This window comes from Bufo bufo, chromosome 1 (assembly GCF_905171765.1).
Source record: "Bufo bufo chromosome 1, aBufBuf1.1, whole genome shotgun sequence".
Classification (NCBI taxonomy): domain Eukaryota; kingdom Metazoa; phylum Chordata; class Amphibia; order Anura; family Bufonidae; genus Bufo; species Bufo bufo.
This window is the reverse complement of record NC_053389.1, coordinates 472,433,253-472,455,558: the sequence shown is the minus strand read 5'-3', so window position 1 is coordinate 472,455,558 and position 22,306 is coordinate 472,433,253. Positions and strand designations below refer to the sequence as shown.

Below are 22,306 nucleotides of genomic sequence, written 5' to 3'. Positions count from 1 at the left end.
CTAGCCAAAACTGAGCCTGGGTTTTGAGCGACGAACTGTTGGGCGTACAGATTCGTCTGCTCCACCATCAAATTCACCAGTGAGTTACTGAAAAAAAAACTAAAATAGTCTATTTCAGTAAACCCCACTGTGGGAATCTGGATTCCAGGATTGCCAGCAAAATCCGGAATCTCAGGCTCAAAGTCCACTGGGGGACACCAGCTAAGTTCATCGGCAGGGGGCTCCGGTGGACTTATTTGGTGGGCCGGGAAACCAGTACGAACCCCAGGGCGGCTCGTACTAGGGTGGGCCACAGGATCCCTAGCATGTGGGGCCCCTGGCTCCGCCTGGCGGCGTCTCCGCCGCCTTGGTGGCTCATCGTCATCAGATGATGATGAGGAGGATGCGGATGACAAAAGGAATGTGGGGTCATCCTCATCCTCACTGGGGCTCTCAGAGTCGGAGGCAATCTGGGCGTATGCCTCCTCGGCCGAGAACATCCGGTGGGCCATGGGTGTGTGTGCGTGTAGGTGTGCGTGTGTGGCAAACTTTATTATATGTGCGTGTGTGTGGGGGCAACGGGTGTTCGCGTACTAAAAAGTCCAGGCAAAAAAATGGGCAAGTGTTAGAAAAAAAAAAAGTTAAAACTTGCTGATCAGCGGTACAACGCTGATCAGCGGTCGGTGGGGTGGTGGGGCGGGCGATGCGCTAACAGTGGACGGACGCTAAAAAGTGCCGGCCAGTCAGCGCACGCAGAAAAAAAAAAGTGGTGGTGAGTGGGGGGTGGGGGGTGCTGGTGGGGGGTAGGTGGGGGGGGGAGGCAGGTGGGGGGGGGGGAAGTGGCTGGTGGGGGGTGGGTGGGGGGGCAAGTGGCAGGAGGGGTCTGGGTTAGGGTTAGATGGAAGTTTGGAATAAAAGTACTTTTTTTTTTTTTTTTCTAACTTACTTTTCCCTTCTTTCCCTGCCTAACGGTGCCTCTCCCTCACTGACCCTAACCTACCTGGGTGGCGATGGGTGCAGGAGGGTGATGGATGCCGATTAGGGGGACACAGGAGCTCGTTCTGGACGGTGCTGCACGGTCAGGGTGCTGGACAGGAAGAGGAGGGGAGAGAGGAGCGCAGGAAGTTTGAATCTCGCGCCTCTCTCCCCTGCACCAATCAGCACCCTGGACAGCGGCATTCAGCACCAGGGCCAGCACCGCCTCTCCAAATCCTCGGACTGCGATAGGTGGTGTATAATTACGCCACCGATCGCAGTCTTTTTCCGGTTCATCGGGTCACAGGACACCCGAATGGACCGGAAACGCAGAAAACCGCAGGTCTGAATTGACCTGCGGTTTTCTGCGATCGCCGATACGGGGGGGTCAAATGACCCCCCCCTGCATTGTTACGGGATGCCGGCTGAATGATTTCAGCCGAAATCCCGTTCCGATTAACCCCTGCGGCGCCGGAGTTCCGATTTTAAGTCAGGACGTACCGGTACGTCCTCGGTCCTTAAGGACTCGGGAAATAGGGCGTACCGGTACGTCCTAGGTCCTTAAGGACTCGGGAAATAGGGCGTACCGGTACGTCCTAGGTCCTTAAGGGGTTAATGAGGCAAAGTTACCATATAAAATATATGTTAAAGGGATACCCACTATTGGTAAGAGTGCACATGATCTCGTCAAATATAAAGTGCAAGTGCAAGCTTATATATACAGTATAAGCAAAGGAGAGGAGAAATAACCCTCCAATATGGGTCCCTAAATACATATATATATATATATATATATATGTATATATATATACCTATTCAAGTAATCTAAGCGGGTAAATAAAGTGCATGTGCAAATCACGTAACGGTTTACAAGAAAAAACACATAATAGGTGTTTGATCAAAAAACAGAACAACCGCAAGAGTTTAACAGGTAAGCAGGTAAACAAGAATGGGGTCACATACCGTATGTAAAATGATGGTAGATCCACAGGAAGACTGCACACCCCGATGCGCGTTTCGATTTGAAACCTTCCTCAGAGGAAGGTTTCAAATCGAAACGCGCGTCGGGGTGTGCAGTCTTCCTGTGGATCTACCATCATTTTACATACGGTATGTGACCTCATTCTTGTTTACCTGCTTACCTGTTTAACTCTTGCGGTTGTTCTGTTTTTTGATCAAACACCTATTATGTGTTTTTTCTTGTAAACCGTTACGTGATTTGCACATGCACTTTATTTACCCGCTTAGATTACTTGAATAGGTATATATATATATATATATATATATATATATATATATATATATATATTTAGGGACCCATATTGGAGGGTTATTTCTCCTCTCCTTTGCTTATATATATAAGCTTGCACTTGCACTTTATATTTGACGAGATCATGTGCACTCTTACCAATAGTGGGTATCCCTTTAACATATATTTTATATGGTAACTTTGCCTCATTAAGATATATTCATATTTGGGTCACTTCTGTCTTTTTACACTTTTTGTACTCTACCAACTCTCCCAGGATTGTGCTGCACTTTGTGCATTTGTCTGTTATCTCTTTGTATGCTTTTAATCATGTACTCAAATAAAACAATATTTTTATAGTTCATCAGCTTTCAGTGTTCTTTTGTAGGTTTGCATTCTAAAACAGTTGATTAGCGGGGGTCCCAGATTTCGGACCCCCACGATCAGATGCTGATGACCTATCCAGAGCAGCATAGCTCATCAGTAGTAAAGTCTCGGAAGACCCCTTTAAGCTTTATATTATAAATTAGTCATTTATTATTAAAAAGTTGCACTGTGTATACACAACTTGTTTATTCTCAATTCAATTTAACATCTTAAAATAAATAATTATATAAATAAACATTTTATAGCTATGGAAAAAGTTGTAGAAAATTTCAGCAAAAAATGATAAATTAATTTGTGAGTGGAGTTTACAATATAACAGCTGGGATGTTCTTGGATGAATAGGAGGACTTCAGTCTTTATGCACTGCGATGGGCAGACTCCAGCACTTGGCTCACACTGGTGCTGTTAAATATAGGTTTCAGCAAAGCAACTAGCTCAAGTAAGCGACCCAGTGTTTTGTTCAGCGTCACCTTCACATATGGCAGCATAAAACTGGTGAGTTTCCCATTGAAAGGATTTTCAGGTTACACACAAAAAATAAAAATAAAAATGACACTAGCACTGAACCTTACTGCATTATATAAATCAGATGATGAAGTTCTGGGAGCATTTTGACTCCTTTAGCATAATTGTGATCTGTGACCCACACCTTGTGTTTACACCATGGCGTAAGTTTCACTGGGAGGGTCGGTAGCATCAGGTCTCTGCCTCTCCTTCCCCTCCCAGCTCGAACATCACAGATCCAAGCCTGCTTGAAGCCCTGCTGGAAAACCCAACCCTAAGACACAGAATCAATGCTGGCATCACGCTGGTCCGGAATACACGGGCACTGGCTGTGTGCACTCCCTATCATGGATGCAGACCCATTTACTTGAATGGGTCCACAATCTGCAAGATACGGAGTGCTTTCTTGGGATTTCGGTCCGTGCCTCAGCACCACAAAAAAATAGGAGGTCCTATTGAAGATTGCGGACCCATTCAAGTCAATGGGTCCGCATCTGAAAACGGCAGGCACACGGACGGTGCCAGTGCATTGCGGACTGCTATTTGCGGTCCACAGGCACGGGTCTTACATGTTCGTGTGCATGAGCCCTTAGTGATGTGTTGTTTCCTGTCAACTGATGCTAAAATCTGCAAAATCAGAATACCCCTTTAATTTGCAGAAACAGCTTTAAAATATATTCATGCTGGTGGCTGACATGCACAATGTGTAAGATAGAGGCTCCCTCTTACCCGATTTTCTGAGAGCAGGCCATGTAGCAATAACCAAGGTACTTTTGCAGAAGGGATTTGGGCATTTATAAAAAATACCCATAGCCATTGATCCCAAAAGGAGTTTGTGACCCCAAGTACCACTGACTTACATGTTCGTCTTAGTTGAATGGGTTTGCCTTCCCCATAAATTGCCTTTGAGAAGATACGTACACATTCTTCTCACAGGTGGTAGAAACAGATCAATGGTACTTGAAGTTAATGGAAGGTTTAATACTTTAGACTAGATATAAGAACATCTCAGAGCTATGATCCAAAACAGCACATCACACAGGCAAACCCCTCGGAGTATTTCTTCTAGAAACCAGCAGTGATCCCAGCCCACAGAATCCCATTGATTCTATCTTCCGGCATGTAAACGAGTAGAAGAAATGTACTGCACATTTCATTAAGTGGTTCAACTTTGTGAAATGCATCAAAGTCTAAGCACATTTTAATACTGACCACTTCTTATACTGGAAAAACAATGTGTACCGTTTTCTGAGGCTTCTAGCATCTAATACATTAACAGCTGTCTTCTAATCTAAATGATCTTTTCTTATTATGTGTCTCTGCGGTCGTACTGTTAATACACACACCTCCCTACTACTGTACATACAGAAGCTTTGTTCACTAAAGTCTATGGGGGGAGATTAATCATCTCCCTTGCACTTGAAAAGTGGCGTTAAAAAGTCGCAAACTATGCCTTTATTACTTTTCAAAAAGTTGCTGCTAGAGATGAGCGAACTTCTGTTTTAAGTTCGGCGTCTAAAGTTCGGCTTCCGGTTAGCAGAGGATCCCGATATGGATTCCGAATTCCGTTGTGGTCCGTGGTAGCGGAATCAATAATGGCCATTATTGATTCCGCTACCATGGACCACAACGGAATTCGGAATCCATATCGGGATCCTCCGCTAACCGGAAGCCGAACTTTAGACGCCGAACTTAAAACAAAAGTTCGCTCATCTCTAGTTGCTGCATCTCTCACTTTTTTGCCTACCCTCGCCACTTTTCAGAAAGGAGTGTGACAAGAGTGGAAGGGGGCATGGCCAGCAGCAGCGACTAATTTATCTTTATTTACGCCAGTTTTCTGGCGGAAACAAGGCCAGAGATCTATGGCAGCTCAGATCTCTGTTTAGACGCACAGACTGCCGGAGGATGTGCATAATTTATGACAAGGCCTGAGCCTCGTCATACAGTAGGTGCATCCTCCGGCAGTGCAGGCGATATCAAGACCAGCACAGAAAGCACCTATCTTGATAAATCTCACACTATGTGTGCACCATACTGAGGAACACAATTTTAATACCTATGTTAAGGTGACATGTTAAAACTACAGAACCTATTAAACAGGAGCATTTTCAAGTAACCAATAAATAACTAGTAAACCTAGAGGGCGCTAGCGTACACCGCGTTTCATTTATCCTTACGCAGAAATGTCTTTTCAAGGGTTTCAATGAATTTGTGCTTGAGCTTTAGTTTGAACTGTCTGTACCATTCTAGAATCCTCTTTCTTCTCTGAATCTTCTCTTGTAAGCTCATGTTTTTCTCCTGATTTATAATGGCAGGAAGTTCTTTCCATGATTTGATAAAAATAAATGGAGCGCCATAAGACTTCAGTAGTTGCAAAGGAGCATTACTGTTAACAGACGAGTTTCCACAATTTCCGGGTGTCATCACATCTTCTACCACTGGAACAGAGCCATAGGAACAGGCCTCATAAATTCTGTAGCACTCCGTGTTTACTCCCACTGGGCTCAGCGTTATATCGCTCTGTAGCAGTGCGTCATGATAGCTCTTATAACTTTCATTAGTTTCTTGTGGTTGCCACCTATAGATACAAAGTTTACTCATTTATGTTGTACCTATATAGTCCTGTAGTAATATAATATATAGATTGGTATCACATGCTTTCCAAACCTACAAGATTTAAAGTCCATTTGCATTAGGGAAGTGGGTAAAGATATTCAAAGTTGTCCACTTTGGACAGCCCCTTTCCATACACCGTATATGAGGTAGAGGGCAGCATCTCTCGGAGTCTCTCTATTAAGCAGCATGAACATGTGTTACAGATACCCATGGATTACAATGGGCACTGTGTAAAGCTGCTTTGACATGGTAATATGTGGTCTGGGTAAAAGTCCATTTGACTGCTGCTTTCCCTTACCAGCTGTGGCTCAACATCCTTAACATTCATTTCTATGGGGCCGCACGATGTGCTGCCCGGATACGGATGAAGGGTTTTGGTACCGCGCTGCTCTGGACCAAGTCTCCCGATAAACGTGGATGGCAGAGGATGAGCCCCTTTCTCCCAACACCCAAAGGATCCAATCTTCAAAAGATCTCCTCCTCTAAGGGTTTAAATGGGATAGGCAGAATAGTGAAGCACCCTTTGCAATTTTTTCTTAAAAGGTTTTATTATACTCACAAGAGTTGGTAGACAAAAAGCATATAATACAAGATATCAGAACGTCAGGTTCCTGCCCGACCCGGGTTTCGCTGTCTCGCTTCCTCAGGGGCCCCTGAGGAAGCGAGACAGCGAAACCCGGGTCGGGCAGGAACCTGACGTTCTGATATCTTGTATTATATGCTTTTTGTCTACCAACTCTTGTGAGTATAATAAAACCTTTTAAGAAAAAATTGCAAAGGGTGCTTCACTATTCTGCCTATCCCATTTAAACCCTTAGAGGAGGAGATCTTTTGAAGATTGGATCCTTTGGGTGTTGGGAGAAAGGGGCTCATCCTCTGCCATCCACGTTTATCGGGAGACTTGGTCCAGAGCAGCGCGGTTCCAAAACCCTTCATATTGTATTCACCAGTGTGTATGACCTACCACACTACTCCGGGACCAGCAGCAGCGCAAGTAATTTGTCGGTGTTGGGACACAGGACTGACTTTTCATTTTGCTTTTTTGCCCGGATACGGAATTGCGGACCCGCACTTCCGGGTCCGCAATTTCGTTCCTGAAAAAAAAAAATAGAACATGTCCTATTCTTGTCTGCAATTGTGGACAAGAATAGGCATATTCTATTAGTGCCGGCGATGTGCGGTCCGCAAAACACGCTACGGACGTGTGAATGGACCCTAACCGTGAGTCTACTGTCCTGTACACAAATGATGCGATGAGTACAAGGCAACAGATCGGTGGTCAGGCTGGAACTCATAGCATAATAGATCACTATGATAAGTGATAGTTTGTCTTCCATGAGCTGTGGTTGGTCCAGTAAATGCAGCTGTCACAAAAATAGTCTTCCCAGACCACACACCTCTGTGTGAGGCCTCATGCACACGACCGTTGTGTGCATCCGTGTCCGTTGTTCCGTTTTCCGTGATTTTCTACGGACCCATTGACTTTCAATGGGTCCGTTGAAAACTCAGAAAATGCACCATTGTTCATCCGCGTCCGTGATCAATGTTTCCTGTCCGTCCAAAAAATATGACCTGTTCTATTTTTTTGACGGACAACGGTTCACGGACCCATTCAAGTCAATGGGTCCGTGAAAACATGAATGCACACAAGATTGTCATATGCGTCCGTGATCGTGGCTACTTTCACACAGACGGATCCCCAGATCCGTCTGCATAAAAGCTTTTTCAGATCTGAGTTTTCACTTCGTGAAAACTCAGATCCGACAGTATATTCTAACACAGAGGCTTTCCCATAGTGATGGGGACGCTTCAAGTTAGAATATACTAAGAACTGTATACATGACTGCCCCCTGCTGCCTGGCAGCACCCGATCTCTTACAGGGGGCTGTGATCCGCACAATTAACCCCTCAGGTGCCGCACCTGAGGGGTTAATTGTGCATATCATAGCCCCCTGTAAGAGATCAGGTGCTGCCAGGCAGGAGGGGGCAGACCCCCCTCCCTCCACAGTTTTAAATTCATTGGTGGCCAGTGTGGCCCCCCTCCCTCCCCTGTATTACATTCATTGGTGGCCAGTGCGGCCCCCCCTCACCTGCATTAAATTCATTGGTGGCCAGTGCGGCCTCCCCACTCCCCCCCTCCTAATTAACCCCCCCCCCCCATCATTGGTGGCAGCGGAGAGTTCCGATCGGAGTCCCAGTTTAATCGCTGGGACTACGATCGGTAACCATGGCAACCAGGACGCTACTGCAGTCCTGGCTGCCATGGTTACTTAGCAATTTTAGAAGCATTATACTTACCTGCGCTGTCTGTGACCGGCCGGGCGCTCCTCCTACTGGTAAGTGAAAGGTCTGTGCTATAAGCAATGCGCCGCACAGACCTGTCACTTACCAGTAGGAGGAGCGCCCGGCCAGCCACAGACAGCGCAGGTAAGTATAATGCTTCTAAAATTGCTAAGTAACCATGGCAGCCAGGACTGTAGTAGCGTCCTGGTTGCCATGGTTACCGATCGGAGCCCCAGCGATTAAACTGGGACTCCGATCGGAAGAGGGAGCCGCACTGGCCACCAATGAATGTAATACAGGGGGGGGAGAGGGGAGGCCGCACTGGCCATCAATGAATATAATATTGGGGAGGGAGGGGGTCTGCCCCCTCCTGCCTGGCAGCACCTGATCTCTTACAGGGGGCTATGATACGCACAATTAACCCTTTAGGTGCGGCACCTGAGGGGTTTATTGTGCGGATCACAGCCCCCTGTAAGAGATCGGGTGCTGCCAGGCAGCAGGGGGCTGTTATGTCCACAGTTCTTAGTATATTCTAACTTAAAGTGTCCCCATCACTATGGGAACGCCTTTGTGTTAGAATATACTGTCGGATCTGAGTTTTCACGATATAACTCAAATCTGATGGTATATTTTAACATAGAGGCGTTCCCATCACGCTTCAAGTTAAAATATACCATCGGATTGGAGAAAACTCCGATCCGATGGTATAATAGGGACTCCTGACTTTACATTGAAAGTCAATGGGGGACGGATCCGTTTGCAATTGCACCATATTGTGTCAACGTCAAACGGATTCGTCCCCATTGACTTGCATTGTAAGTCAGGACAGGTCAGTTTGGCTCCGCACGGCCAGGCGGACACCAAAACGACTTTTTCCTTCATGTCCGTGGATCCTCCAAAAATCAAGGAAGACCCACGGAAGAAAAAACGGACACGGATCACGGAACTACGGAACCCGTTTTTGCGTACCGCAAAAAAAAAAACGGTCGTGTGCATGAGGCCTGAAAGAAGCCTATTACTACTTCTACATTGCCTGGAAAAAAAGTATCAATGTGTGCAGCCGCTATGCTGGGATTCCTTCTTCACCAGGAGAAGAGGCTGCTGGACAAGGGTTGTCCAAAGTGGATAGCCCTTTAAGCATATGTATACTTACTCATTTCTGGGTGAGATCCAACAGTGCTGGTCAAGACCCTCCTTCCTTATAACCTCCATAAGATTTTCTCTAGATGAATTGCCATACACAGTCCCTAGAAAGTTGCACAAGTATGGTCGAGAATCATGAACCAGAGACCAACTTGGATCAATGACTGGAAAGTTTCTGTACCTGAAATATTAATATAATACAATTAATACTTTAAAGACTACAAGAGATATTTGAAACTGAGAAAGAAATGAATAATTGTTAAGCAGTCTACATCTTGAAGTGTCCATCAGAGGTTTGATGACTTGTACCTCCGTCTATTGGAGATGCCCTGCCTAAGACAGATACAGTACTCAGGCTAATTACCGCAGTCCCCTAGAATAAATGGACCTGATACTCCATCATGGTGGGGGTATGGAGCCCACATTGTCAGGATCGATGGGGATCCCTGCAGTCAGAAACCCGCTGATCAGTTAGTTATCCCCTATCCAGTGGACGGGGTACAACCTTTAGTTATGGAATAGCCATTTAATGCCAGTAATAATCCAATACCTGCAACATGCTGTCATAAGGTGAAAGTGCACTTTATATCTTAGGCCTCATATTTTTCATTCGTGTGCTATCCACATTGTTTTGCGGATGTCACACTGATCCATTTATTTCTATGGGGCCTTACTCACACGTACTTTTTGGGGATCTTTGTGACCATTTTGCAAATTATAGAACGTCTTTATTTTTTCTGTAGAGCAGACAAAAAAAAAAGTTCTTTATATTGATGGTAGTGAGAAAAATGAGGAATGTACACAAAAGTGTTTGCAGTCCGAAATACCAACACGGCTGTGTGCATGAAGCTTTAGGGTGTAGTCACACAGTGCGCTTGCGTTGCAGCTCTTGCTGTGCAACTGGGAACCATGTGGTTTTACCGCAAAAGGCCACCGTTTTTGGACCAGCTGTGGAACCACGGCAGCTTGCAGTAAAAATGCATGCAGTTTTTGCTGTCTAGAGCCACAATGAGAAAAATGTCATGTTATTCACAGCCAATGTTTTCATCAACTAATGAATTAAAACATTCTAGTTGACAAACTCAAACACATGGCCCAACAAATCATAAATTTTCAGGGATTTGTTAAGTTTTCCATACTTATATTTGGTTTTCGAAAGGTTGTCTCATCAGCTGATTCCTGCTCCCAGCAAACAGTCAGTCTTGTAGGAGAAAGTCACAGACAGCCAGGCGAGTAGTATTACATCATGGCCATTCAGATGCATGGCTGTCCATATAGTAGATGTATACCTATAGCTTGTCAGAACAAGTGGGTGCCAAACAGGAAACTCCCCCTAAAAGGGTATATGGACAGGGTTAGTCTTCATGAGACAACCCATTTAAAGGAGTTGCTCTACGAAAAATATTCAGCAGTTTTCAAACCAGCACTTGGATCTGAGGTGGACACACATGCTCGGTTCCATCCTTCAACTGCCTCCTGAGCTGTGATAAGGAGAGATATGCAGCATAAAGTCCCCTGTGCTGCCAGCTTGATACAAATCGAGCAGAGTGACTGGAACAATGAATGGGAAGATCTAGCTTTGTTAGAAAGAAGATTGTCATATACTATATGATGCCAGATTTTCATTTTTTACATTAGTCATGGGCTAACCCCCTTAAACATTATCATCCATTCAACTTTTGTATTATGATGTCCTGAAAGCGTAAAAGAATTTAAAAAACACTTACGTAGCTACTCCTAGGGGCCACTGGTAAACATCTTCCTCATTAATCCAAGTACTGTCATAGACGAGATAGAGGACCTCCACAAAGCCTCCATTCTTCTTCAAATAGGGAAGGATCCAGTTATTAATGCACTGCTCACTTCCTAGCAGAACTACAGCAACGTGCCGGAGTTTATGGTTTTCAATCAGAGTCTGGGTGTAATGAAGCCACTGAGTGGCAAAAGAAATCTTTGCTTCTTCTCTGCCGTTGAGAACAAGAACTATATTCTGGACTCCCACCGCGAAGTAACCAGGAACAACTGCGGGACCGGTGATGAAGCTGGAGAAAAAGGGATCAAGCAAAAAATAATAACCAAGGAGCTCATACATTAAAGTTTTAAAACATGATCCTAATGTAAATAATATTTACTGAAATTAACAGTGTTTTCCCGTCTCATACAATGAACATGTAAAGGGATTATCCAAGAATTTGATACGGATGGTCTATCCTCAGGAGGAGGTCCAACTCCCGGGACCCCTGCTGTTTGAAAAGATCCGCAGCACTCCATGAGCGCTTGGGCCTCTTTGTAGTAGTGAAGTCAATAAACATTGGTCACATTGCCTAGACACAGCTCAGTCCCATTCAAAGCTGCAATACCAAGCACAGCTGCTATACAATGCAATGATAATACAATGGTCAGCTCACGCAGTGGCTTCTTCAAACAGCTTATCGGCTGGGGTGTCAGGAGTCAGGCCCCCCCAATCTCATACTGATGACCTATCCTGGTTAATCCTTTAAAGTGATTGTCTATATGTCCTGGTGGATTAAACATGACCATGAACACTAAGGCTCCTTTCACACGGGCAAGTATTCCGCGCGGATGCGATGCGTGAGGTGAACGCATTGCACCCGCACTGAATACCGACCCATTCATTTCTATGGGGCTGTTCACATGAGCGGTGATTTTAACGCATCACTTGTGCGTTGCGTGAAAATTGCAGCATGCTCTATATTCTGCGTTTTTCACGCAACGCAGGCCCCATAGAAGTGACAGGGGCTGCGTGAAAATCGCAAGCATCCGCAAGCAAGTCCGGATGCGGTGCGATTTTCACGCACGGTTGCTAGGAGACGATCGGGATGGAGACCCGATCATTATTATTTTCCCTTATAACATGGTTATAAGGGAAAATAATAGCATTCTGAATACAGAATGCATAGTAAAACAGCGCTGGAGGGGTTAAAATTTTTTTTAAAATAATTTAACTCTCCTTCTGTCTCCTTTGCTGAACAGGACCTGTGGTGAGCATTAATTACAGGTAAAGGACCTTTGGTGACGTCACTCCGGTCATCACATGATCCATCACCATGGTAAAAGATCATGTGATGGATCATGTGATGACCGGAGTGACGTCACCAAAGGTCCTTTACCTGTAATTAATGCTCACCACAGGTCCTGTTCAGCAAAGGAGACAGAAGGAGATGCCGGGCTACGCGATCAAGTGGACTAAGGTGAGTTAAATTATTTATTTATTTATTTATATTTTTTTAACCCCTCCAGCGCTAGTTTACTATGCATTCTGTATTCAGAATGCTATTATTTTCCCTTATAACTATGTTATAAGGGGAAATAATACAATCTACAGAACACCGATCCCAAGCCCGAACTTCTGTGAAGTTCGGGTACCAAACATGCACGATTTTTCTCACGCGAGTGCAAAACGCATTACAATGTTTTGCACTCACGCGGAAAAATCGCGGGTGTTCCCGCAACGCACCCGCACATTTTCCCGCAACGCCCGTGTGAACCCAGCCTAAGGCTGGTTTCACACGGGCGTTGCGGATTGGGGCCGGATGCGTTCAGAGTGCATTCAGTGAAACTCACTATTTTGCAAGCAAGTTCAGTCAGTTTTGTCTGCGGTTGCGTTTAGTTGTTCAGTTTTTTCCGCGTGGGTGCAATGCGTTTTGATGCGTTTTTCACGCGCGTGATAAAAACTGAATGTTTACAAACAACATCTCTTAGCAACCATCAGTAAAAAACGCATCGCACCCGCACTTGCTTGCGGATGCAATGCGTTTTTCACGCAGCCCCATTCACTTCTATGGGGTCAGGGCTGTGTGAAAGATGCAGAATATAGAACATGCTGCGATTTTCACGCAACGCAGAACTGATGCGTGAAAAACAACGCTCATGTACACAGACCCATTGAAATGAATGGGTCAGGATTCAGTGCGGGTGCAATACGTTCACATCACGCATTACACCCGCGCGGAAAACTCGCTCGTGTGAAAGGGACCTAAATGTCCTGCTGAGGAATACTTTGTGTATGAAACTTTAAGGGGTTGTGCCACAAAAAATATTCTACAGTTTTCAAAGCAGCACCTGGACCTGAATTCTTCTTTAATTGCATGTAATTAAAAATTAAGTATAGCCACTGATTTATTTAATAAAATGTATCTGTATAGCGCCACCTGCTGTTTGTTTTTCTTATTTTTTGACCTGCTCACTGAGAAGACCGTACATGCTCCGTTTCATCCTTCAACTGCCTCCTGAGCTGTGATAGGGAGAGAGCTCCAGCAAAAAAGACACTCCCCTTAAGCCTTCATCTTGATATAAATAAAGAGCAATGAATGGGGAGATCTCTGGATCCATGTGAGTTACAGTGCTGGTTCTAGCTTTGTTAGAAAGATATTATCATGTACTATATGATGCCTGATTTTCATTTTTTTACGTTAGTTATGGGATAACCCCTTTAACCCCTTAAGGACTCAGCCCTATTTCACCTTAAGGACTTGGCTATTTTTTGCAAATCTGACCAGTGTCACTTTAAGTGCTGATAACTTTAAAACGCTTTGACTTACCCAGGCCGTTCTGAGATTGTTTTTTTCGTCACATATTGTACTTCATGACACTGCTAAAATTGGGTCAAAAAAGTAATTTTCTTTGCATAAAAAAATACCATATTTACCAAAAAATTTCTAAAAATTAGCAAATTTCAAAGTTTCAGTTTCTCTACTTCTGTAATACATACTAATACCCCCAAAAATTGTGATGACTTTACATTCCCCATATGTCTACTTCATGTTTGTAGCATTTTGGGAATGATATTTTATTTTTTGGGGATGTTACAAGGTTTAGAAGTTTAGAAGCAAATCTTGAAATTTTTCAGAAATTTACAAAAACCCAATTTTTAGGGACCACTACAGGTCTGAAGTCCCTTTGCGAGGCTTACATAATAGAAACCGCCCAAAAATGACCCCATTCTATAAACTACACCCCTCAAGGTATTCAAAACTGATTTTACAAACTTCGTTAACCCTTTAGGTGTTGCACAAGAGTTATTGGCAAATGGGGATGAAATTTGAGAATTTCATTTTTTTGCCTAATTTTCCATTTTAACCCATTTTTCCACTAACAAAGCAAGGGTTAACAGCCAAACAAGACTATCTTTATTGCCCTGACTCTGCAGTTTACAAAAACACCCCATATGTGGCTGTAAACTACTGTACGGGCACACAGTAGGGCGTAGAGGGAAAGGTGTGCCGTATGGTTTTTGGAAGCCAGATTTTGCTGGACTATTTTTTTTGACACCATGTCCCATTTGAAGCCCCCCTGATGCACCCCTAGAGTAGAAACTCCATAAAAGTGACCCCATCTAAGAAACTACACCCCTCAAGGTATTCAAAACTGATTTTACTAACTTTGTTAACCCTTTAGGTGTTGCACAAGATTTAATGGAAAATAGAGATACAACTTAAAAATTTCACTTTTTTGGCAGATTTTCCATTTTAATATTTTTTTTCAGTTACAAAGCAAGGGTTAACAGCCAAACAAAACTCATTATTTATGGCCCTGATTCTGTAGTTTACAGAAACACCCCATATGTGGTCGTAAACTGCTGTACGGGCACACGGCAGGGCGCAGAAGGAAAGGAATGCCATACGGTTTTTGGAAGGAAGATTTTGCTGGACTGGTTTTTTGACACCATGTCCCATTTGAAGCCCCCCTGATGCACCCCTAGAGTAGAAACTCCAAAAAAGTGACCCCATTTTAGAAACTACGGGATAGGGTGGCAGTTTTGTTGGTACTAGTTTAGGGTACATATGATTTTTGGTTGCTCTATATTACACTTTTTTGTGCGGCAAGGTAACAAGAAATAGATTTTTTGGCACTTTTTTTTTTGTTATTTACAACATTCATCTGACAGGTTAGATCATGTGGCGATAAAAAAAATTGTATACATATTAGGTATTTATGTAAGTTTTACACAATGATTTCATTTTTAAAACAAAAAAATGTTTTAGTGTCTCCATAGTCTAAGAGCCATAGTTTTTTCAGTTTTTGGGCGATTATCTTAAGTTGGGTCTCATTTTTTGCGGGATGAGATGACGGTTTTATTGGCACTATTTTGGGGTGCATATGACTTTTTGATCGCGTAAAATGACAAAAAATGGCTTTTTTTACACCGTTTTTATTTTTTTACGGTGGTCACCTGAGGGGTTAGGTCATGTGATATTTTTATAGAGCCGGTCGATACGGACACGGCGATACCCAATATGTATACTTTTTTTTATTTAAGTTTTACTCAATGATTTCATTTTTGAAACAAAAAAAATCATGTTTTAGTGTTTCCATAGTCTAAGAGCCATAGTTTTTTCAGTTTTTGGGCGATTATCTTGGGTAGGGTATGATTTTTGTGGGATGAGATGACGGTTTGATTAGTACTATTTTGGCGTACATGCGACTTTTTTGATCACTTTTATTACCTTTTTTGGGAAGTAAGGTGGGCAAAATTTAAATTTCCTAATAGTTTTTATTTTTTTATTTTTATGGCGTTCACCGTGCGGGGAAAGTAACATGACCGTTTTATAGATCAGGTCGTTACGGACGCGGCGATACCAAACATGTGTAGGGAATTTTATTTTTTTCATTTTTAATCAGTGATAAATGTTTTTTTTGATTTTTACTATTTTTTCACTTTTTTTTACACCCAGACCCACTTGGTTCTTGAAGATCCAGTGGGTCTGATGTCTGTATAATACAGTACAGTACACTATATATTGTTTTGTACTGTATTTTACTTACATTTTGTCTGAACAGATCTCTGCCTTTAGCACAGATCTGTTCAGCACCATGGACAGCAGGATGCCTGAGACGGCGTCCTGTTGCCATGGGAACCTTCTCCGTCTGCTCAGTAGTGGTCAGAACTTCGCAGACGGGGAGGGGTAAGGAGGGGAGCTGTCTGGGGGCTCTCTCCATCGGGGGGCTGCAAAGGCACAGTAGCCCCCCGATGGGAGAGGGAGGGAGCTCCCTCTTACTGTTAACTTTTTCCATACAGCGGTCCGTACGGACCGCTGTATGGAAAGGGTTAAACGGCTGACATCTGCACAGATGTCAGCCGTTTATACCAGGGTGTCAGCAATGTGCTGACACCCTGGTATACCCACTGAACACCAACGAATTTTCAAGAGGAGGCGGGCGCACCGCCCCACAACTCCCCCCTCTGCACCACCCGCTGGCAAAAAATCATGCAGGGGTGCAGGGTGCAAAATCTATATTTTAGGGACATTAAAGTTTCTGATCCCCGCGGTCCCAGAAACTGCAGAAAGTGCAGCAAACCGCAGGTCTGAATTGACCTGCGGTTTGCGGCGATCGCCGATATGGGGGGTCACATGACCCCCCCTGGTGTTGTGACAGGATGCCGGCTGAATGATTTCAGCCGGCATCCCGTTCCGATTAACCCCCGCAGCGCCGGAATCGCGATTTAAAGTTAGGACGTACCGGTACGCCCTGAGTCCTTAAGGACTCGGGAAATAGGGCGTACCGGTACGCCCTGCGTCCTTAAGGGGTTAATATACTCATACACTAAGTTCACAAAATGTTTTTATGTGCCCTCATCGACATGCAAAATTTAACTGCACTTATCAGTTTTATGCACTTCAGAAAAAAACTGGATATGTTAAAGTGACATTTGGGCCAGCCAATAGCAGGCCGCGATGGTGACGAGCCTCCGTAACGTTACCTGCGATGCTAGGGAGGCTCGTTCCCGCCACGGCCTGCTATTGGCTGCATCAACAATCCTCCCCCCCTTGTCGCCAGATGTTTTGATCCTCGCAATGGGGGGGGATGTAGCTTTGGCCGTGAGGGTAGCAGGAGCAACGCGGGTGCTTTGTTTTGTCACCCTTTTATAGAATTGATAAGTAAACCCCACTGTGTTCAAAATCTGCAGTATTTCTACACACTGGTTCTGGAGATTTAAAGGGAATCTGTCATCAGTTTTATGTTGCCCTAAGGAAGACGCTGGGTCACTTTTGTGCCATTCGAGTGCTAGAGTCCACCCAAACTGCATGAGCTTTCTTCCTATACATAGTATACGAGGAGGGCCATCAGTCACCCACAGGGGGCAGGGAGAGACAGGAGCTCAGGATTTCGAGGACTCCTGATCTTTTGCAGTTTATTCCAAGTGGACTCTAGCACTAGGCTCGCACTAGAGCTGCTCAGTAGACATTTTAACAATAGAGGCAAGTGACCCAGCAATTTCACCAGTTTATGTTGCTCGCAGATAAGGAAGCATAAAACTCATGACAGATTCCCTTTAAACATCTTTATTTTTCTGTGTACATTTGAAGAGATGTACTGTGCTGGGAGACAGAGATAGAGAGACACATAGATGATTAGATTTTCTTTCAGACTTTTCCAAATATGTATTTGACAAATGGATATCGGATATTCACTTTACATGACTATGTTGCTATAGCTTGTTAGGATTCATAGAACATAATACTGTGCCCTCTTGAGACGTATCAGCATATAATACCTGATGTCAGTTCTTTCAGTTTTAAGCTTGCCCTCCCTCCAGTGAGCAGTATCCTCAAGAGGTTCAAGTGGTCCCTCCAATATATGCTGCCAAAAATAATGCCCTAAAGGAAATAGAAAAAAAATTGTGTAAAACTATACATGACATTTTCCTTTATTAGACTGGCTTTTCCATAAAGCGGAGTCTGATTTCAGAAGTCCCTTTTAGTTTAGGGCTACACGGCATCTTTGGCCACAACACGTCACATGCTGCCTTCATCACAACTAATGAAAGTAAGTAAGGTGGAGTTGCGACTCACACGTTGTCACAAGAAGCTCAAACTTGCTTAATTATTTGCGACTGTTGTGTGGCTGCAACTTTCAAGTCGCAACCTCATTTGCTTCCGTTACTTGCAAAGCACATGAAATAAAGAGAGGAGGTGCATCACGTATAGGGCGATAAAAAAGGAAAGAAAGGTTCACCAAGGGTTCTCACCTTCTGGTGGTATGGTCAGGGCATAACATCTCCGGGCCTGTAAAGACAAATGTGTGGGGTCCACTGCTGCACGTCGCGGGCTCCGTTCCAAGTATCACAGGTACGATCAAGTACAAAAATGCACGGCACTTCTTTAATAACCTTTATTGTTTACAGAATAAAACGACGCATTTCAGGGATGTCCAGTGAACCGGACAAAAGGGGCGTTCCATCTCCAAAATGCCATGAGTTCTATTCTGGAAACAATACAATTTATTGAAGAATCCCTGTGTCAGACGTCCTGTCCTGCAGTGCTGCACATTTTTCTACTTGATATTACTTGCCAAGCAGAGATTTCCAGTGGGGCAACATGTGTCAAGGCCACAGTCGCCTTGCAGCAGAGTACGTAGGAAGTACCTCGGACCGGTATAGACAAGGGTGCGTTCCTACATTTCAGCTTTTCCAAAGAGTCAGTGAACGGAGAGCAGTAAGTAAATTTTTTTTAAACGCTACTACAAAACCATGACTGACAAAACATGCTGCGGGTCGATAAAAATATCTGAGAATGCCATAGAAACTCCACAATTATCCGCCATGTTTTGCGAACAGGATTTTTGAAAACCCCCTCACTACAACATACAATCTTGAAAAACACATATGATCGGACCCCAAGTCTATTATATGATGTCTACCCATCACCTACCAATGGCAGCCTTGCCCCAGATCTGCACCTGGAGCTCTGCTTGTTCTTGATGGGAGTTTGGGTTTAATAGGTCTTTCCAGTTTTTTTCTCCTTTTTGCAAACGTGAGCCCTTATGTCCGTTTTCATCTTCTTCCCAAGGATTCCATTGTTCACTTCCAAGGTAGAGAGACCCTGTCAAGCAGGAAAATATTGCACTCACACAGAAACAAAAGTGATCATTGGGGTTAAAATGCTGGAACATCTGGAAATCAGCCAGTAGAGATGGTAAAGCTGCCAGCTTGAGCACATTTCCCTTGCAGTTAATCTACAGAAGAAACGTAGTATTAGGCCTCATGCACACGACCGTATTTTGTTTCTGTGTCCGTTCCGTTCTTTTTGCGGATAGGATGCGGACCCATTAATTTCAATGGGTCCGCAAAAAACGCGGACAGCACACCGTGTGCTGTCCGAATCAGTATGTCCGTTCCGTTGCTCCGCAAAAAAAATAGTGCATGTCCTATTTTTTTCTAGTTTGCGGACAGGGATAGGCATTATTACAATGGATCCGCCAAAAAAACGGATGCCATATGGAACGTCATCCTTTTTTTTGCGGATCCGCAATTTGCGGACCGCAAAACACATACGGTCGTGTGCGTGTAGCCTTACCCTGAAATTTTATAGGTGAGACCCACACCATTTCTTCAGAAGGAGGTGCCCGAACCAGCCTGGTGAGGCGACCAACGGCCACCGACTGCAGGAGGGGAAAGAATGGAGAAGTGACCACAACGCTCCCTATTAATTTTTTATGGGAGTTACAGGAACAGCTGATCAAGTACACCCTGTCCATTCATCCCTCACATGGATGGTGCTGCCTGTGGGTATTGGGGGGCCACCTTTCTGGAGGCAGGTATGGGTTTTACCTCTGGGATCCCGACCTATTAAACATTTATGGTACATAACCACCATATAAGGCTACATGTACACGACCGTATGTGTTTTGCGGTCCGCAAATTGGGTAAATAAAACGAATGACATCCGTATGCCATCCGTTTCTTTTTTTGCGGATTCAATGTAACAATGCCTAAAACGGACAAGAATAGGACATGTTCTATTTTTTTTGCGGGGCTACGGAATGGACATACTGATGCGGACAGCACACGGTGTGCTGTCCGGATTTTTTGCGGACCCATTGAAATGAATGGGTCCGCATCCTATCTGCAAAAAAAGAAACGGACACGGAAACAAACAACGTTCATGTGCATGTAGTCTAAATGCTACAAATATCAGTGATGAGAATGCCCATTTAAAGAGGAACAGGTCAGTGTCACCATCGGGTGCACTGTGTTGATCTTAATCAACATCCAAGGGTTTATTCACCAGTCACGGTCCTGTCACAGTTTTTTGCACCATTTTCCAAAATCTCAGCAGAGCTCTTGCAGTGCTTTCGGACCGATACTACGGCCGTGTTCATGGGGACTTAGGAAGAAAACTATGTAGAGCATTTCTGGGTGGGTGTATTTATATAGGATTATGGGCTGTTCACATTTTTGTCCCACATTTAACATATACATTGAGAAAAAGTGATAGATTATATACACACACACACACATTTTTTGCTGCATTCTACAGGATGGGAAAGCATTGCATACTACACTTTTATATGTTCTATGTCAGCCCATGCTATGATGTGAACACAGCCTGAAACACTTGTAAATGAGAGGGCACTATAAGTATCTAAGTTCTACCTCTGACTTGTAGACCCCCACTGGTGACCACCATTTCTTTATCCCCCTAGTTCTGGTCTACAGGTCAGATAAGAGCTCCTCTATACATGTGTCCTGAATCATATATTCACACATTGCATTTGTTTGTTTTTTTAGAAATTTCTGTTCCATTTATCTGAATGGGCTTGCTTCTGCTTCATGCACATGGCTATTCTCCAACCTCAAATCCCAGGAGACAGCCTCAGACATTCCTGCAACAAACCTGCCAGGTGTGAATGGAACCCAGCAAGTTACAGAGCCAGTATATGCCTATATACTCTTACAGCCCCCTAAATAAACGTCATACAGCAGACTTGTATTAGTCCCCAGTAACCAATCAGGCCACTGCTTTCATTTATTATGGTGGCTTTTAGAAATGACAACTGTAACGGGATTGGTTCCTTCCTTCTCCGTATAGCCCCCCCTTTGTTATAGTCCAGAGCTGCAGACGTCATTACCTCTGCTGCCTCCTTCCTTCTTGCTCACCACCCGGTGCACCCGGGACACCTGGGGAGGTCGGAAGAAGACGTTATAGGCGGCGTAGAAGGAGAAGGCGCAGTACACGAGCACTAGCACATAGCAGCAGAACTTCTTTCGAGAGAATCTCATGCTGCTCCCTCTGCAGCCATATCCAGCTCCTGTCACAAGTGACTCCGCCCCCTTTCCGCTCACGTGACTAGCGCCCTGATTGGTCCGGGTGGAGGTCCTCTGAGAGGCGGGGCGGTATAAAGCGGACCTACTTCCGGTTAGAGGCAGTGCGCAGTCGCACTGCGCCTGTGTATGGGGAGGCTTTGGAGTGAGATTATTCATGTGAATAACTGAGGAGCACATGCAGGCAGTGGCTAAACCGACCTCTGTTCAAGCGCTGTCCAGAAAATCCGCGCACGGACAGCTTTTTCCGTGGAAACGCCACAGTTTTTACCTTCTATGTAACTTATAGGCTTGTGTCCCCAGCTTTTATAGTGCCATGGTCACTAGTCCTGGTGGCTCTCCCCTTTAGGTCTTATTCACACTTTTGTGCTGCACCTGCAATACGCTGACAGTTTTAGCCCGGCGGTGAGGGCCACATAAGGGTTCCTTCACACGCTGCAGATTTTGTTGCAAAATTTTCTGCGACTGAAAATCAGTTCCATTCATTTATAAGGGGCGGCAAGCACGTGAATTTCTGCCAGCCCTATTCAGGTGGATGGAACTGATTTTCAGTCGTGGAAAATTCTTCAGCATGTGAAGGCACCCTTAGGTGTCTTTCACACGAGCAATATGGATTGTGTCAGGATCTGTTCAGGGTAAGGCCTCATGCACATGACCATATGTGTTCTGATATCTGCAAAACATGGATCCACAAAAAAACGGATGACGTAAATCAGGGCGGCTCCAGATTCATGTGGGCCCTCGGGCGATAAAGCCTCAGTGGGCCCCCTTGTGGCATTTTGCACAACACACAAGGCAACAAAACTGCATGTATTGTATATTGTGCCAAATACAAAAGACAGAACACGCTACAGAGCGGATATACAGGTCCTTCTCAAAAAATTAGCATATTGTGATAAAGTTCATTATTTTCTGTAATGTACTGATAAACATTAGACTTTCATATATTTTAGATTCATTACACACAACTGAAGTAGTTCAAGCCTTTTCTTGTTTTAATATTGATGATTTTGGCATACAGCTCATGAAAACCCAAAATTCCTATCTCAAAAAATTAGCATATTTCATCCGACCAATAAAAGAAAAGTGTTTTTAATACAAAA

General features: G+C 44.3%; 1 protein-coding gene across 1 annotated transcript; it reads right to left on the bottom strand.

Moving 5' to 3' along the window:
* Window positions 1–4,817: 4,817 nt before the first annotated feature.
* On the bottom strand, window positions 4,818–21,202 carry RXYLT1 (ribitol xylosyltransferase 1). The gene is made up of 6 exons (XM_040409077.1): window positions 21,011–21,202; window positions 18,811–18,981; window positions 17,655–17,757; window positions 10,864–11,178; window positions 9,147–9,317; window positions 4,818–5,672 (listed from the first exon to the last, which is right to left on the bottom strand). Exons 1-6 carry the CDS (start codon window positions 21,159–21,161, stop codon window positions 5,258–5,260), a joined length of 1,326 nt encoding a protein of 441 aa, XP_040265011.1. The 5' UTR covers window positions 21,162–21,202; the 3' UTR covers window positions 4,818–5,257.
* Between the last annotated feature and the right edge of the window lie 1,104 nt (window positions 21,203–22,306).